Source organism: Globicephala melas, chromosome 4 (genome assembly GCF_963455315.2).
Source record: "Globicephala melas chromosome 4, mGloMel1.2, whole genome shotgun sequence".
In the NCBI taxonomy this organism is placed as follows: Eukaryota; Metazoa; Chordata; class Mammalia; order Artiodactyla; family Delphinidae; genus Globicephala; species Globicephala melas.
Genome location: NC_083317.1, coordinates 54,696,884 through 54,715,842, shown reverse-complemented (window position 1 = coordinate 54,715,842; position 18,959 = coordinate 54,696,884). Strand labels below are relative to the sequence as shown.

The 18,959-nt window shown below is 40.6% G+C and overlaps 1 protein-coding gene across 5 annotated transcripts in view; it reads left to right on the top strand.

Moving 5' to 3' along the window:
- The first annotated feature begins 381 nt into the window (after nucleotides 1–381).
- The window catches only part of CD47 (CD47 molecule), a 54,827-nt gene continuing 36,249 nt past the window's right edge, over nucleotides 382–18,959 (top strand). For 4 of the 5 annotated variants that reach the window (XM_030836715.3, XM_060298043.2, XM_060298042.2 and 1 more), the window contains exons 1-2: nucleotides 817–1,013; nucleotides 13,610–13,957. In XM_030836715.3, the coding sequence (XP_030692575.1) occupies nucleotides 968–1,013; nucleotides 13,610–13,957 (394 nt within the window). In that variant the 5' untranslated portion in view covers nucleotides 817–967. Of the gene's footprint in view, nucleotides 401–816; nucleotides 1,014–12,586; nucleotides 12,683–13,609; nucleotides 13,958–18,959 lie in introns of those variants that run through there. The other variant, XM_060298041.2, reaches the window with a different exon arrangement.

Genomic DNA, 18,959 nt, shown 5'->3' with positions numbered 1-18,959 from the left:
CCCTAGGGTTCCAGAATTAACCACATCTCAAAGTGTTTACCACCGCGAGCGGAACTTGTTTGAGTAATCCCGTTCAAAGGTTGAACACACTATAGAACAAGGCGAGAAAAAGAGCTGAGAACCCGAGAGCCGCTAGGAAAACAAAAGCAGTTGGGGGCAGGTGAACCGAGGAGCGCCCACGACGGGCGAGGGGAAGTTCCCTGCAGACAGGCGCCCGCCACCTGTCTGCCCTCGGAGCGGTGCCCCCCGGCTCGCTGCCCGCTGGGGGAAGCGTAGGGACGCCCCCACGCGGTGTGAGCTCCTGCGGCAGGCGGCGGAGCTTCGGGGGAAACGGGCAGAAGTGAGAGGCGCGGAGGCGTCAAGGTCCAAGCGCGCAGGAGAACGTCGGACCCCGGGAGAGGCGAGTGATCCTGGGCTCGAGAGGGGCCGGCACTCCGCGGTCCGGCTGAGCAGCGCCTGGGGCGGTAGTTCCTGAAGCGTGAGGATGGGAGTGAAAGCAGGAGAGGACGAGTGGAGGGAGGACAGTGGGGCCCACGGCGGTGCGGGAGGCAAAAAGGGAACAGCAGACAGGGACAGGGGTAATGAGGCCCCGGTGACCGTGGGAATACGCCCTCAGTCTCGGGGACACTGACAGGAGGGCGGGGGACTGGGGCGGCAGGGCGTGACCGGGAAGCCCGCCGCGCGCCACCGCTGGGGAGCTGGCGGGAGTGGGAACTCGAGGCCGCGAGTCGTGAGGGCGACGCGTCAACAGCAGTCGCGGCGGGGCGGGGGCGAGGCCGAGCGCGCGTGCGCGGCCCGCGCGGGAGGGGGAGCGGGTGTGGGGCGGCGGGAGCGCGCCTGCGCGCGGCCAAGCCGCCTGGGCGCCCGGTCCTGACTGTGACGGGAGGCGGCGGTTGGTCCTCTCTGTAACGGCGGCGGCGCCTGCTCCAGACACCTGCGCGGCGGCGACCCCGCGGCGGGGGCGGAGATGTGGCCCCTGGTGGTGTTGCTGCTGCTGGGCTCGGCGCGCTGCGGTGAGTGGTCACTCGCTCTTGGCTCTGCGGCTAGTGTCTCGCCGCCCCCGCGGGTGTGTGGGCTGCGCCCCCACTGGCCCGGCGGCTCCCTGGAGAGGGTGGCCAGGGCGCGGGGCACGCGGGCCCTGCACGCCCGGGGTGCGGACGTGGGAGGGCCCCGCGGGTAATCTGCTCCCCCTTCTTTGCTTCCTTTGCCTCCTCTTCCTCTTCCCCTGGGTGAGAGCGGGGCTTATCTTCCCCTGTTCTCCACCTCCAGATGCACACACTGAGGAAGACTCCAAACCGTGCACCTCGCGCAAAAATTAGCTGTAGAGAGAAAGGGCGCGATCAGAGGAGAGAGGTTGGCAGCTGTTAGGGTCCCCCCTCTTTCGCACCCTCCTCAGTGCTTTAAACGCATTTGGGGTTGAAGGAGGGAGAGTGGGAGGGCCCGAGCCTCATGCGATGCAAGTGCGCATTTTGGCGAAGTCTGAAAGAAGGGATTTCTCCTGTTTGTCCTCCCACCTGAACATAGGAGTTAAGGGGACGTAAAGGACACAGTTAAGTTTCATTTCCAGCCCAGCGTTTAATCAGAAGATTCTTCTGGCTGCCTTTTTTTTTTTTTAATACCCTAGATATAAGCTTCCTGGATGGAAACTCTTTCTCACTACTCCCACGCCCCATCAACCACTTTAATACAGTCCGAATTGCACGTTCAAGTTTTCCTACTTTTTTTAGGGGAACCATTTTAAAAGTAATCCAGATTTCGCTTGAAGTATGAAGACAGTAACCTCTAGTCAAAGCATATTTGCGGCAGAGTGAGATTTAGTGTCTTTCGACGCCAAAGGCGTTTTGGCCCCCCAAGCTTTTGGAATCCATTTCTCTTTTTTAAAACGTGTGCTTCGTCTATAACAACTGAGGAAGGAATGGGAATTTTCTTGGCTGTACAGTGCCTGTCACACTTCACATTATAGAGCCTCTTGTGAACTTTTTGTAAAATTCAGAATTGAGTTGGAGTAACAGTAACAAGCCGTTGTTACATTTTATTCTAGAATGCTAAGTTAATTACATTTTAAACGGGTTATTCGCCTCACTGTGCCATTCATAAAGGCTTGTGACTTCAAGCTATTTCCAAAATGCCCTTAAGTCCCGGCTTAGCTCTCTTTCCTCACTCTGAAGCCGCCTGGAATGTTGGAGCTGCTAATAATCAATCTCTGTTACCTGAAGGGTTGATATTAGGTAAGGTAGTGTTTTCTGTTATCATTCTTAACGGCTTACTGCCCATTACTATCATTATAGCTCAAATAATACTGCTATCAGAAACCTGTTGTATGATCAGAAAGCCTTATATTGAACCCGATTATGAATTTGTAATAAAATATTACTAATTCAGACCGTTGGTCTCAAAGCTAGTTTGAAGCGTAAAAAGTGTAAATCATGTACTGTTTTAAAAACGGGGTCCTATTTTCAAGTAGATTAGAAAGAAGCGCTAGATTGGTACTTTTGGGGATAGAAATGGTTAGGCCTCTTTTAGTAATAGGTATGATCACATATAATTAGCACTCATTTACATACAATAGTAGTGTGCTCAAGTCCCTACAGAGTCTTAGAATTCAGAATTTATGGTATTTCATTGTACTTAGTTAATAATAACCTGAAAAAAAAACAAAACAGAGGCATTATGCATTTGATGAATATAAAACAGGAAGGGATAGTGTTTGTCATAGGATACAATGGATTTTTATGCATGTGTGTTTAATATGTAGTTTTAAAAGAACATGTATGAAGAGATGTTAACAGTCTCAGAACACAAGTAGTTATAAACCAAAGTATTTGGGAGACTGAAATTAGATTCTAAAATGAGTAAGGAAGTCATGGATTTGTATGTTTATTTGTACTCAGGTTTGATTTGCTTTCATTTTCATTTATAAATGATTGTTAATCAAATGCTACTTCCTGGTAACCACTACAGTTTCCACTGATCTTTGTAGTAAAGGAAATTGTCTAAAATGCCCATTCCTTCTAATTACAGGAAAAATACAACCTCCTTTATTGGTTTACAAGATGTAGAATGAGTTACTATTCTCCTTTCCTCCACCCTCCCCCATATGTCCAATTATACATTGTTTAAAAGCACATCAGCAGTTTCAGTGGTATTCACTAACTGGTAAATAAAACGCTACTCACATAAGGACAGTGATGTGAACTGTCTTATCAGTGGTTGAATGATTTTTCTTTGTTCAAAGTGAGTTTTTAAAATCAAAGGTACACATGATTAAAAAAACATTTTTATTGCATAAGTCTAGTAGTCATTTGGCTTGCTTAAACAAAAATGTTTTCTTCTCTCCTCAAGAATATATTACTTTTAACCACAATTTGCCATTTTGAGGAAGTAAATGCCTATTTAAAAGTACTTATTTCCGGGTCCGCCCAGCAGTCTAGAGGCAGTATGCTAAAGCATTACACTAAATGCCTACCATTAGGACATTTGCTCATGCTGTCATCTGTATTTTGGCAGATGTTTTATCTTTGCCACTGAATTGTTAATGGAAATTTGAAAGGCCAGGTTCTAAAGAGGAAAAATAGGTGGTTTTCCCAAAATTGATAAACATTCTAAATCCAAAATGCATTATTAAAACTAAGTTTGCATTCCTTGATGTTAATTCAACTCTAGCTACTATACATTTATGTTCTTTTCGTGATGTAATTTTCATATAACCATTTTACCCATCTTTTAGGTTTTTGCTGTCATACCTTTTTATACAAGAGAAAATTTTTTTCTCTTTTTATACAAGAGAAAAATTTCTATATTTTTATATCTTGTGCCTCAGCATAATATAATGCACTCTTGGGTTGTGATAAAGCAACTTTCACTTTATGTACTAGTGCCGATATTTCTTCTATGATAAAAGAACAAGAATGATAGTGTAGGATCAATTTTGCTAAACTCATTGTAGTAATAAAGTAAAAAAAATATAGAGCACCCAGGAAATTTGATTCTGATATACCTAGACTAAGACAGTAGAACCTGAATTTTCCCTCTTTGTGGTTACATGGAGTTGCAACAGGAATTAGAAGTTACACCCTGCTCTGAATATTTTATTCCATCTCCATGGAGCAGTTGTATAAGACTCAGAATCTGGTCAATCCCAGGGTTTAAGATTTAGATTAGGAGAATAAGTGCATATTTGAATACATGTCACACTTATAGGTTAAAAAGCAAGGCAAGGGATTTGGCAAGTGCAGGGTCTATCAAAATTGCTTTTCCTGTTTCAAGCAAGTGTGAGCCCACGTTATGCTCTAAGCATTTTGCAAGGCCCTCTTGGACATACAGACAAATTTCGGACTGTATGCCTCTTAATAACTTAAAGTGTAGTTTATGAAGAGAAGGGATTTTTTGTTTTTATACCGCAGTAATACTTAATATATTTTAAGTGCTTGATAAGGCTGTAATTCTGGATGTTACTGACTTTAAACTGCCCCGGGCCTTATAATTCTAGGTTGACCATTTCCGTTCCTATGAGGCCACTTTGAAATCGAGTGGGAGATTAGTTTGAGTTAGAACTAAACAGATGTGGACACCTCCATTTTACCCCAGACTTTATTTAGTTTCTGTTGAGGAGAGATCTGACTAAATCCTCCTTTTGACTCTAATTCTAACCCAGTTCAGTTTGAGACTCCAGTTCTTCCTACCAGAGACCAAGCCTGATGGCAAATATTAGTAGGATTCATTTCTTGCAGGCGTCTTTACTCAACAAGCTTTGCTTCATTCACCTTAGTGACTGCTGGGGCTTCTTACCCCAATCCTGAACATCCATTCCAAGCAAATAATTAACTTCCTACTCTACTGCAAAAAATAGTGATGTGTGGTGTGGACTCTCTCAAGTTCCCGCCCACCATTACTAAACTTGTCCATAATATCTTAGGCAACGTTCGTCTCATTCTCCTCCTTCACCCAGTGTCAGAAGTGTTCCTATTCACTTTCCAAGGAAAGGATCCCCTGTCTACAGCTCTTTCACTTCCACCATCTCGGAGACCTGCCTAATCACCTTAATCCTTAAGCTTTGAACCTTAGATCTTTCCTTCTTCATTGATTCCTTCGTCTTAGCTAGCAGACATGCTCAAGTTTCACCCCATATTAAAAACAAACAAGAAGAACAACCAAAAAAACCTTGGCCTTGTCCCAGGCTCCACGCTCTTTCCATTACTGCCTTCTTTCTCTGCTTTCTTATACTGCCGAGTCCCTAGTCTGCTGACATTGCTGCAGGTAAAGAAGCTAATGGTGAATTTTTAACTCTCTAGAGGCTGTTTTTACTCATCCTGCTTGACATCTGTTTTGTCCATATTAAGACCCTTGGTGTCTGCAGTGGCATTCTTTGCTGCCTCACCTACTTCTATCACTTCTTTTTCCCACATCGTTGGTTTGCTCCTCTTTAACTATTTGCTCCATAAATATTGGTATTCGCCAACACTTTATTCTCTGGTACCTGCTCTGTTTGCTTTGCAAGGACTCTCTGGGTGATCCTGTTTATGCTCACAGTTTCAATTACCACCTATATTCTTGGTATTTCCCAAGTCTTTGTAGCTCAGACTTTTCTTCTTAAATCCAAATTGATATATCCTGGGATCTACTGGACATCTCCATTTCATTGCACCACAGGTACCTTTAATACTCAGCCTATTAAATATTGAAAGAACATTCACCCCTAAATCTCTTTTCTCTATAGTTAATCCACAATCTAACTAGTTATGCATACTATTGATATTTTAGCTAGCAACTTTATTTTTATTTTATTTTACTTTTTAATTTTTTTAACAACTATATTGGAGTATAATTGCTTTACAATGGTGTGTTAGTTTCTGCTGTATAACAAAGTGAATCAGCTGTACATATACATAATCCCCATATCCCCTCCCTCTTGTGTCTCCCTCCCACCCTCCCTATCACACCCCTCTAGGTGGTCACAAAGCACGGAGCTGATCTCCCTGTGCTATGTGGCTGCTTCCCACCCACTATCTATTTTACGTTTGGTAGTGTATATATGTGCATGCCACTCTCTCACTTCGTCCCAGCTTACCCGTCCCCCTTCCTGTGTCCTCAAGTCCATTCTCTACGTCTGCGTCTTTATTCCTGTCCTGCCCCTAGGTTCTTCAGAACCATTTTTTTTTTTTTAGATTCCATATATATGTGTTAGCATACAGTATTTGTTTTTTCCTCTCTGACTTACTTCACTCTGTATGACAGACTGTAGGTCCATCCATCTCACTACAAATAACTCAGTTTCGTTTCTTTTTATGGCTGAGTAATATTCCATTGTATATATGTGCCACATCTTCTGTATCCATTCATCTGTCAGTGGACACTTAGGTTGCTTCCATGTCCTGGCTATTGTAAATAGAGCTGCAATGAACATTGTGGTACATGACTCTTTTTGAATTATGGTTTTCTCAGGATATATGCCCAGTAGTGGGATTGCTGGGTCATATGGTATTTTTTTTAGTTTTTTAAGGAACCTCCATACAGTTCTCCATAGTGGCTGTATCAATTTACATTCCCACCAACAGTGCAAGAGGGTTCCCTTTTCTCCACACCCTCTCCAGCATTTATTGTTTGTAGATTTTTTGATGATGGCCATTCTGACTGGTGTGAGGTGATACCTCGTTGTAGTATTGGTTTGCATTTCTGTAATGATTAGTGATGTTGAGCATCCTTTCATGTGTTTGTTGGCAATCTGTATATCTTCTTTGGAGAAATGTCTATTTAGGTCTTCTGCCCATTTTTGTATTGGGTTGTTTGTTTTTTAGTTAACAACTTTACAATTCTTCTTTCTTCTTCTCCTTTACCTCCCACATCTGACTTATGTCGATTTTCCTTTTTTGTTTTTTTACTGTAATTTTTTGCCTTCTTTTCAGTTGTCATTTGCCTGGATTCCTGCAGTGATCTCTTAATGTATCTTCTTTCCCATCTCCTTTCCTGCCGCAATTCACCCTTCATACTGCTGTATTATTTTTTTTTAATGTAAATAAGTCTGAGTGGTTTGCTACTGCTTGTGTTTTCAACTCCACACTCCTCAGCATGACATTCAAGGAAGCCTTTACAATACTTCCTAACCATCTTTTCCAGCCCCCTTTCCTAGAGCTCACCTGAATAATCACCAGCCTGCGGTTATTCTCTTTCTTCATTCCTCTGTACTCATTGTGTACTCTGCCTAGAAAGCTCTTACTTTTCTATAACATTCCTACTTCTCCTTCCAGACCCAGTTTAAAGACCACCTGGTAGGAAGAGCATTCTTAGACACTACAAGTAATTTTAAAGGAACTGTTCCATCCAATCTGCAACTGACTTGATTTAGATTTTTCATTAAAATATGTAGCTTCACGATACTGTAATCAGGTCTATAGAAGTAAGAAACAGTGGAGGATTCTTCTGAAATATGGAACAAGAGTGAATCTTCCCTGATATGATGTTTAGATTTTCCTTTCTTGGGATTCATACTTTAAATTTTTACATTCAGAAGAAATGTATTAAGTCCTACTTGCTGAACCCTGGGTTAGATCCATAGGATACCAAATGAAGACATGGTTCTTGCATTACTATCTTTTGATCCTAAAGGAGGGATCAGTAAAATAAAACAGTAGTTACAAGATTTGATAGTAAATGCAGTGACAGCACTTGAAGAGGGGGCAGTGGGAGCAATAAGAAGGGATGAATACAGTTGAGTAGTAGCAACGAAGGGGACAGGATTGAACATCTCAACCGTGCTTTCAGGAAGAGCCAAAGTTAGTGAACTGTAGCTGCCATTTATTGAACATTTGCTGTGTACGTGAAAGGCACTGAAATGAGAACTCCATGTTCTTTATCTGATTAAATCTTAACAAAATCTCTATGAGGTGTACACTATCAATATTCACGTTTTATAGATGAGGAAACTGAGATACAGAAATTAAGTAACTTGCCTAAGGTTATACACTTAGAAAGTGCTAAGTCACCATCCAAGGTCTGACTCCAAAGTTTGTGCTCTTACCTGAACACCCAGTGAAAGGTACAGGCCTCCTTAGGCTGGGGAACAGCTTGTGTGTGGGGGGAAAGGCATGGAGAAGAGAGTGCATTTGCATATCCATGGAATTGCAAGGTCATTATGATTGGAGCTTAGTTTGGAAATGAGGGAGTACAGGAAGTGGAGCTGGACAGGATCTTGAAGGACCTAGTTTGTATTCCATGCTAATACCCTTAGAATTTAGCCTGAAAGTCGGGGGGCGGCGGGTGCTTTAAAGTATATTAGGCAAAAGAGTGTATATTTGCATTTGGAACAGTTATTTCGGGAACTGTGGAAAATACATGGCTGGGATGGGGAAACATTGAGGCTGAAGGCAGGCAGCTAGTTAGGAGGGTATGGCAATAGTTCAAGGCAGAAATGATGAATGTCTAATTAATTCATACAACAGACATTGGATTTAGGAACTGTTAAATAGGCTGAGCCTAACAAGAACTCTCCATGGCTAAGGAGAGGCCAGAATCCAGCGTGATTCGTAGGTCCAGGTCTGGTTGACTGGTGGATAATAGAAAATACTTTAGGGAAGTGAGGATTTGGAATGAAGATAGGCAGAGGGTAAATAGATTTTTGGACATGTCGACTCTGAAGTAACTGTAGTGCATCCAAGTGGAAACACATAGCAGCCCGTTGGCTTTCCAAGGTCTACAGTTAAGGAGAAAGGTGAGGCCTAGTTAAATAAAATGAGTGGGTAGTTAAAACCTGGAGTGAGGGAGAATACTGGGGCGGGGAGGGGTGGGGGGCAGCGTTGGACAGGAAGTCCTTAGGAACCTAATATTTATTGTGAGTCAAGGAATAGATTTCAATAAAGAAAAAATGCTGCCACGAGGTGGTGAAGGCTCTAGGAGGAAATCCAGAGACGTAGAAGCCAAGAGACAAGAGCAAGAAAGGAGCTGCCCACTGGCTCAAGAACTGTAGAGAAGTCAAGATAGAGAGTGAACCATGTGCATTCCGTTTTCACAGGGGATGATTGGTGACTTTGGCAAGAGCTGTTGTAGTGAAAAAGGCCAGGGTGGAGGCCAGGTGGCAGAGATTTAAGAAGTGAATAAGAGGTGAAGAAATGCATGTAGGTTATCTTTCTAGGATGCTAGGAAACAGAGACAAGTACAAGGGATTTTGTTTTTCAGTTGGCTAATATTCAAGCATTTACAAAAGTTTTTTTAAACCTACTGTAAATGAACTTGAGGGATGTCGGAGGATGATAGTCAACGAGGGAAAGTTCTCGAGGAGATTGATGAGCGTGGGGCAGAAATGTAAACTAGCTCTCAGGTGACAGGGTTCATTTCTGAAGAGGAGGAAATGAGGGGAAGAGAGGTGTGGATAGTTGGGGTAGCAGGAAAATTTATAGGTGGAAGTATTGGAAGCTTCTGGTTTCTTATCTGGAGGACTCAACTTGAAATAGGAAGAGAGGGCTCTTTCAGAGTGTATAAGATAACCTATTCCAAAAGGAGAGTGATTTCAGGGTTGTTACACAGGAGAGAACTTTTATGTGGAACATGTGAAACGATAAAAGATTGAAGGCCTAAATGGTCAGGGTCTATGGCAATCTTCTGTTGTTCCCCTAGTAGCAGCAAACATTTTCTTTTATTTTTTTAATAAATTTATTTATTTTATTTTATTTTTGGCTGTGTTGGGTCTTCGCTGCTGTGCGTGGGCTTTCTCTAGTTGTGGTGAGCGGGGGCTACTTTTTGTTGCAATGAGCGGGCTTCTCATTGTGGTGGCTTCTCTTGTTGTGGAGCACGGGCTCTAGGCACATGGGCTTCAGTAGCTGTGGCACACGGGCTCAGTAGTTGTGGCTCAAGGGCCCTAGAGCACAGGTTCTGTAGTTGTGGCACATGGGCTTAGTTGCTCCGCGGCATGTGGGATCCTCCCCGACCAGGGCTCAAACCCGTGTCCCCTGCATTGGCAGGCAGATTGTTAACCACTGTGCCACCAGGGAAGACCCAACAAATATTTTCCTTGAAATCCGTAAGACTGATTACTTTCCTGCCCATCCATAGCACTTCATTCAGGAAGGACAGCCCTTATGACCTTGGGTTATAAAAAGTATGTGTCAGTCCCCCAAGTGAGAATTCTAAGCTTCTTAAAGATAATTCATACATTTTTTTCCATTAATGTATCCCCACATCCTGTCACAGTGTTTCAGATCAGGTGATTCTCAATAAACATTTGCTGCATGTTAGCATTTCTGACCTAGACCTGTGTACTGTATCATGTATTAAGCCTTTTCTGAAAGTGTATAGCAGCTGTTTTGAGGACTGTGTTATGAGATGGTTTGAGTTGGTGGTCTGTATTCACAGAGGTTGTAAGGTCCAATATTTTTGGCATTTGATATAAGTTAATTTTCTCATTTCATTTGTTAATTTATCTGTAACTCTAGCATGGCTGATGGTTATACTTATCAATTTCTATCTGATTTAGACTGCTGTAGGCATTTCTTGATTATTCAGAACTTACTTATTCATGATAATTATCTATATGATCCTTTATTTGCTCTATTTTAGATCATTTCTTCACTCTGCTGTTTCATCAAAAGGCAGTAGGCAAAATAGAGAAAAACCAAATCAGATAATTTTACTGCTTAATAGCTTTTTAACAAATGTTTATAGAGGATGAAGTTGTAGTTAACAGCTGATGGAGCAACATTTTTGGACTATATTTATTAATTATTAGTGCAAGGATTATTCAAATTATAGTTTATCCAGGTCAATTTCACTTTGAAGTTTATTGACAGCATTTATTCTACTTAAATTGCTTCAGCTATAAAAATGTTTGCATTAATATGACAACAAATAACAGTGTAATCAGTGCTTTCTGTATTCTTTCGAAAATTTGTTTTCTAAACATAAGTTATGAAATCGTGGAGTGCTTGCTGACTGCTTCTTACTTACTTAGAAGCGGTCTTACCACTTCTAAAAAAGATCGCTGGGATAACTTAGCTCTTCACTTGTATCTCTTTAATTAAAGGATAATTTTTAGAAGGTAAAATCTTGACTCAAACAAATATAAAATGAACATGTGTCAAAGTTTTTATTTCACATTAATAAGCAAACCAGCAAGACGGTACAACCATCTTGGTTTTAAAAGAGAATTCGAAGAATAGACACATGTACATATGGGAAATCAGGAATGGTGAAATGAATTTGTGAGCAAATGCAAAATTGGTCAGTGTCCTCAGCACAGTAAAATGTAATTTAAAAAAAAATTTGTTTTTAAATTTTTGGCCGCGCTGCAAGGCATGCAGCATCTTAGTTCTCCAACCAGGGATCAAACCCGTGCCCCCTGAAGTGGAAGCACTGAGTCTTAAGCACTAGACCTCCAGGGAAGCCCCTAAAATGTAATTGTTTAAATTCCTCTCTTCCACCAGGTGGAAATCAATGGCAGAACAAAGTTTATTTGTATCTCTATGGATCTGAATCATTCGCATTACCATCAGTTTTCTACAACTTACAAAGTTGTAAAAGCAGCCCAGTCTTAGCAAAATGCACAGGCCCCTATAGAATCAGATATTCCAAAAGCATCTCTCAGACAGTGCCCAGCACTCGCATCTCTCAGACAGTGCCCAGCACTCCGCTGAAAGGACTCCCGGTAATCTTTTTGTCCATTTCAAAATCGTTGACCATATTTTCTGACACTTTCTTTCCTTTCTAATCCCAACATCATAGCCACTTTTCTTCTCTCCTTGTACACGGTAGTCTCCCACTAATGCTTATTTCTCAGGGGAAATAATTTACAACTCCAAGGTTTTGAAGAATGCAGTTGGAAGTCCAGGTTTTGCCTGGGGCTTCCTGATATTTGGGTGGCTAGAAATATAAAGAACTAGGGAGAGGTGAGCTATGGAGGCCCACGGGATTGATTCAGACTGCAGATTCCCAGAAATGTAACAGTTTAGACCTGCCAGTCAGAGAAGGTCTGGAACATTACATTAAAATGCTGTATAGTGCTTAGTTTTTATAGTATCATCCTACATATTTATAGCACAGTATTGTTTAGAGAGCACTTGCCAATATATTTTCTCCTGTGTTGCTGACCACAATTCTGTGAAGCAGCCCAGTGTTCGTTTTTGTTTGTTTGTTTTTGCGGTACGCGGGCCTCTCACTGTTGTGGAGCACAGGCTCCGGACGCGCAGGCTCAGCGGCCATGGCCCACGGGCCCACGGGCCCAGCCGCTCCGCTCCGTGGCATGTGGGATCCTCCCGGACCAGGGCACGAACCCGCGTCCCCTGCATCGGCAGGCGGACTCTCAACCACTGCGCCACCAGGGAAGCCCTTTTTGATCCTCTTACTTACAGAGAGTAAACCAAGGCATAGAGAAGTTAAGTGAATTGCTTAAGGTCGCATACTGAAAATTGACAGAGATGGGATTTGTTCTCAGACTTCTTGAACATTGTTCAGTTCATATTCCACTTTGCATCCTAGCATTCAATTCAGTGGGCATTTATTGAATAGTAATTATGTTCCTAGAGTAATACCATCCTATGCCCCGATGAAGGAAAAAATCTTAAAGATGAATGATTAAACTTGAGGTTTTATTTATATTTGTTAGTGCTTTTTTTGAGAGAAACACCAAGGAACTACTTAGATGAAAGAGTTGATAAATGGCTGAAGAATATGGAAGACAACTACAATTTCTAGATGAAAGGTGATGCATTTCTCAATCCCTCTTTTATAAGGCAACAACCAGTAGTTTATCCTATTGAAAAGAGTTGATGGAATATATGCTACTTATTAGCAGTATCTGCTCTTGGTTTCAACTTGCATCTTAGCTTTATTTTGGGTGGTTTTTGGTTTCTAGAAGGAAGGGATACCTGTAATATACATTTGGAAGTTGTTCCTTAGTTTCAATGAAATGTGGGAGTGGGAAAATACCATTCAATTGTGTATAATCTTTTATAATACTTGCATACAAAATGTCTGTTGCTGTCTGTATTTTGCAATGGGAAAATAGCCATAGAGAATGTTTTTTTTCTCCTTAGCATTCTAAGACTTTCCATCCTAGTGGAAAGATGTGATGTGACTCATGTGATTTACTTTTTATATTTAAGTACAGTAGAGCCTGACACCATTTTCGGAAATGCAACATAGGGATAGAGATAAACTTCATATCAGTTTAGCAAGTTCTATTTGGAGGAGTGTATAGAAGTTAAGACTGAATATAATATTTGGTTTTATTTTCTGTTTAAAATTTTCTCATAGTAAGGATAGTATTTTTCTACATATATCAGAAGACAGTAATGATTACTTCAAAGCTTCCAAAGCCAGATACTACACCTGCATGTTCTAACACAGTTGCTGAATTTATTCCCAAGATGTGTGAGAATGTATATTTTGTTTTACTGGGAATGAATAAGCAAGAAGTGTACAGTATTGTCTATCAGCTGTGCATGTTAATATTAAAATAATTTGTTTCTTTTTTTAACCTTGCCCATCTTCTCTTCTCTATAGCTGCTTGCTTGCTTAAGTGAACAATAGAAGTATTTCTCTTTATCTTAAGGATTTGTAACATACGTAAAATCTCATAGTATAGAATTCTGTAATGAAATGAAACCATTTTATTTCTCTTTTCCAGGTTCAGCTCAGCTAATATTCAATACAACCAAATCTGTAGAATACACCGTTTGCAATCAAACTGTTGTCATCCCATGTTTTGTTAATAACATAGAGGCGAAGAGCATCGCTGAATTGTATGTCAGGTGGAAATTTAAAGGAAAAGACATCTTCATCTTTGATGGAGTTCAGCAAAGGTCCAATTCCAGCGATATCTTTACTAGTGCAAAAATCTCACCATCAGAATTACTAAATGGCATTGCCTCTTTGACGATGGATAAACGTGAAGCCGTCTTAGGAAACTACACTTGTGAAGTAACAGAATTAAGCAGAGAAGGCGAAACCATCGTAGAACTAAAATATCGTGTTGGTAAGTCCCTTTTATTTCTCCTGAAGCAACATGATCCTGTTAGAAAGGGGGGGGTAACATGGGGCCACCAACTCGTTTGAATCAAAAAGCAGACTATTAATAATAAATGTTGATGGAATGTTTAGCAGCTTTAAGATCACGAGTTTTATCTTATATGCTCTTCTGCTTTTCACAGTAAATCTCCTTTGTTGTTGGTTAATTTGTACATTGTGTGGTTCTCAAACTTTTTGTCTGAGGACTGTTATATTGCGGTGAGCAGTCCGGGGGGTCATCTCCTCTGCATTTCTGTTTGCTGCCATCAAAAGTACTTTCTTTCATGTGATTAATTTTCAAGGCTTTTTCCAATTATTTTGCCTTTTTTTTAACCTTACACTTTGATCAATGGTTGACAAGTCCCAGCCATGCTTCCTCTGGAAAGAACAGATTAGGAGGAGAATCAGAATATTAAAAATCAGGTTATCATAGATGATTCCTTGAGGTTTCCTGTGCTTAGCCTTGCTTTGTTATTTTTTCCCTTGGCCAAGATGTGGGAGAGCTAGGGATCCAATTTAATTTATTTATTTATAATTATTTAAATTATAGCACCGTTATTCTGCCCTTTCTTCACAAACTTGAGTTGGTGAGTTGCATAAAGCAGTAGTTACCTGGAGTAAATTTAAAGTCTCCTTTGTTTCTATTCTTTGCTGTGCCAGCTGAGTTCTTCAACCACATAGAAGTACATTTCAACCTCCTATTTTGAAAGCTGTATTTAGAATCACTAGACATATTACCGATCTCAGGATTAGATCATACTTTAAGAACCTCTGCTTTCAATGGGATCAGATCAGTTCAATTGGATCCGCTGTTTGCCTCTGTTCTTCTCGCATTTACTGTTACTAAATATCTGTTACCACGTTGGGAATGGGGTGCTTAGGTTGATAGAATATTTTGACATTGCTTAGGATTAGGAATCAACAGATCTGAGTTATATCCCCTATTCTGCAACTTAACTGTTCACCTTTATGGTATGGAGAAGTTACTTTGCCAAGTCAAGTTACCTCATCTCTAAAATGGGAATGAAAATAGATACTTGCTTTTATGTATTCTACAGTCTAATGAGCACCAGATGAGATCCCTTGTGTACAAGTGCTTTGTGAACCAAAGTGCTTTGCAGATGTAAATTGTGTTTTGGGGGTGTTTGTTTTATGAAGGAAGGTATCAGGTTGCTGAAGCTGGCCTGGGGTGTTGTGAGAGGGAGGGCAGGAGATGGCTTAGAGCAGGCTAGCAGAATCTGGAAAGCTTTTCTGCTCAGAAATCTCTCTTACACTGTAACTTTTATTTATTTGATATTAATTTGGACTGAAGAGCTTTTTTTCTTTATTTTAGAGTATACCTTTCATCAGGAGTCTAATCTGGAGTTGGATAACCTAATATCTAGTTGAAATTTCTGAAGGAATGTACAGCTTCATTGGAATGAAAAAACAAGGCATAGGGACCAGTAATTTTTTAGTGTAGTGTAGGTCACTGAGCGGTAAACTCAAGATATGAGACTTGAAAGGCCAGAAGATGGAATGAAGATGGATGAGAAAGTAATACCAACATCTGAGATGAAGAGAAAGTTTATAATTTTGTGTGTGATTGTTTCATCTTTCTTTGTTTTCAAAGTACCCTATAAAAATATGAACTGTGTTTACTCTGGGACCATTCAAATGAGGAAGTACTGTTTCACTGTAGAGAACGTAGAAAATTCTACCAGAGGTCTCAGACATTGGGCTTTGCATTCATTTTTATTTTTTGAAATACTTACAGATTCACAGGAAGTTGCAAAGATAGAACAGAGCGGTGCTTAGGGGTGCTGGGTACTCTTCACTCAGTTACCCCAGTGGTTGGTTACCTCTTATATAATGATACTAAAATATCAAAACCTGGGGCTTCCCTGGTGGCGCAGTGGTTAAGAGTCCGCCTGCCGATGGAGGGGACACGGGTTCGTGCCCGGGTCCGGGAAGATTCCACATGCCGCGGAGCAGCTAGGCCCATGAGCCATGGCTGCTGAGCCTGTGCGTCCAGAGCCTGTGCTCCGCAACGGGAGAGGCCACAACAGTGAGAGGCCCGCGTATTGCACAAAAAAAAAAAAAAAAAATCAAAACTTGGAAGTTGACAATGGTACAATGTACGTATATTCTTTGTCATTTTATGATATGTATATTTATGTAACTACCACCATAATCATATAAAACTATTTCATTTGCACAAAGCTCTCCCTCATGCTAACCTGACAAGCACTAATTTGTTCTCCATGTCTATACTTTGGTCATTTCAACAGTGTAATGTAAATGGAATCATATAGTATGTAATCTTTTGAGATTGGCTTTTTACACTCAGCACAGTACCCTTGAGATCTATCCAGGTTGTGCCTGTATCAATAGTTTGTTCTCTTTCTCTCTCTTTTTTGGCTGAGTAGTATCCCATGGTATGGGTATATCACAGCTTGTTTAACTGTTCACCTATCGTAGGACATTTTGGGTGTTTCCAGTTTTTGGCTGTTACAAATGGAGTTGCTGTGAACTACCATATAGTGGTTTTTAGGTGCACATAATCTTCATTCCTCTGAACAAATGCCCAGAAGTACAATTACTCAGCTGTATGCAAGTGTATGCTTAGTTGTTTGTTTGTTTGTTTTAACATCTCCATTGGAGTATAATTGCTTTACAATGGTGTGTTAGTGTCTGCTGTATAACAAAGTGAAGGAAACTGCCAAACTGTTTTGCAGAGTGGTTGTACCATTTTACATTCCCATCAGCAACATATGAGTGATCTAGTTTCTTCACATCCTTGCCAGCATCTCCTGTTGTCATGTCATTATTTTGTACCCAGTTTTTACTGGAAAAAAAAAAAAAAACCTTCTCTCTGCACAAAAAGTTAATTGGAGCAGGACTCCTGTAGTGGAATACAAATGTATTGTGTTAATGAGACTTACCCATCATGGGGACTTTGGGGATTTAGGCAATAGAAACCATTTTTACAATGTGGTACTTTTTCACAAATATAGGCATAAGTGAGGAATAGAAATTGTGTAATAGAGAATTCCACTTAGTAGAATGTGAATTAAGAGTGGCCATTCTTTGTGCCCTTTTTTTGGAGCACAGTATTTTAGAAATACTACCTATGAGATAAGTATACCTCTCTATGAGATTTTATATACCTCTGGTGCCAAATATAGTATAGTACCATGGACAGAGCACAGGACTTGAATTTAGAAAGCTTTTTCAATACATTACCATTTTCTAGTTTAAGAAAATTTGGATAAAAAAACTCAACCTGTCTGGTCCTCTGTTTTTTATCTGTAAGATGGGAATACCATTTCCATCACAGGCTTGTTCAAAATATCTTGCTTACTTAACAAAGATTTATTGAGCACCTACTATGTGTCAGGTGCTATGTTAGGCACTATGGATTCATTGATGATGAAGACATAATCCCTACTTTCAAGGAAGTGATAGTACAAAAGAACAGTAAAATAATCTTACATTTATTAGGGTACAGATAGTTTATGTATATGTGCCAGACAGTTTATGTATATTGTGTCCTGAACTCAAGAACTCTAGGAGGTAGATATAGGTCTTACCATTTAACAGATGAGGAAGCATGAGAGATTTAGGGTAGTTGTTCAAGACCAGAGTCATAGCCAGGATTTTAACCTAGATCTGTCTGTCTTTAAAACCAGTATGTTTACCACCCCTGTATATAGTTTCTGTGGAAACACCTTGTAAACAACAAGATTACTAAATGTAAATAATAATAGTTATAAAATGTGTTATTAATATTTATACTTATAGTATTAATGATACAAAAACTTGGAGGCTTAAAATTTTACTTTTTTCTGAGTAAGCTATTAGGGTTTTGTTTTAAAAGGTCTGTTCAAGTTTAGCAAAGTTGCCATTTCCATTACCATCATCATGAGATACGTTATGTTCATAATGTTGACATGAAGGCATTTTGAGATCCTCGTGTTAGTTTTCAAGTGCATGTACAAACAACCACAAATGTAGCAGCTTTAAACAGCACCCATTTATTAGCTCACCACTTTGTAGATCACAGTTCTGGTCATGGTATGACTGGGTTCTCCAATCCTACGAGGCTAAAATCAAGATATTAGCAGGCTGTGTTCTCATCAGGAGCTCTGGGTCTTGTTCCAAGCACACATGGTTTTGGCAGAATTCAATTCCATGTGATTGTAGGACTGAGGTCCCTGTTTCTCTGCTGGATGTCTGATGGGGGCTTCTCTTAGCTCCTAGAGGTTGCTCCCATTCCTTGCCACACAGCCTCTTCCATATTTAAAGCCAGCTAAGGAGAATCCTCCTCTTGTTGAATCCCTCTCGAACATGTTGAATTTCTTTTGCTAGAACAATCCCAAACCCTTTTAAGTTCTTATTTGGTCTGCCCCCTCTCCCTCAAGAATAATCACTCTTTCAAAGTCAACTGATTGGGGGCCTTAATTACATTTAGCAAAATCTCTTTGCCATATGAAACAATATAATCACGGGAATGAAATCCATCATATTCACAGTCCCATCCCTCCCTCCAGGGGAGGGAATTTAAAAAGGCTGCTTTCAGGGGGCAGGGTGTTTGGGGGCTACCTTAGAATTCTGGCTTTGATTAAATAACTGGGGACTATACCCTAGCCAAGTCAATACATCAAAAAAAAAAAAAAAAAAAAAACCCATCACAGTCCTGAAGCATCAAGTAAAAATTTGGCTTGAATTTTAGTGTCAGAAATTTTATCGTGATCATTCTCTGTGGAAACGTGTTCTCTGTGCATGGAGGTATAGCTTGTATATATTTGAAGGAGAGGCACGCTTAATGGATGAGAGTGATTCCTTGGCTCTTTCAGGTCATTCCATTTTGTATACAATGATAAGAGAAATGAGGTCCTAGGTTTTTATAATGTTTAAACTTGGAAGCAAAATGTAAGCACTTATCCACAGACCACATCCTCTTAGTATCATTTCATTGCCTTTCCACT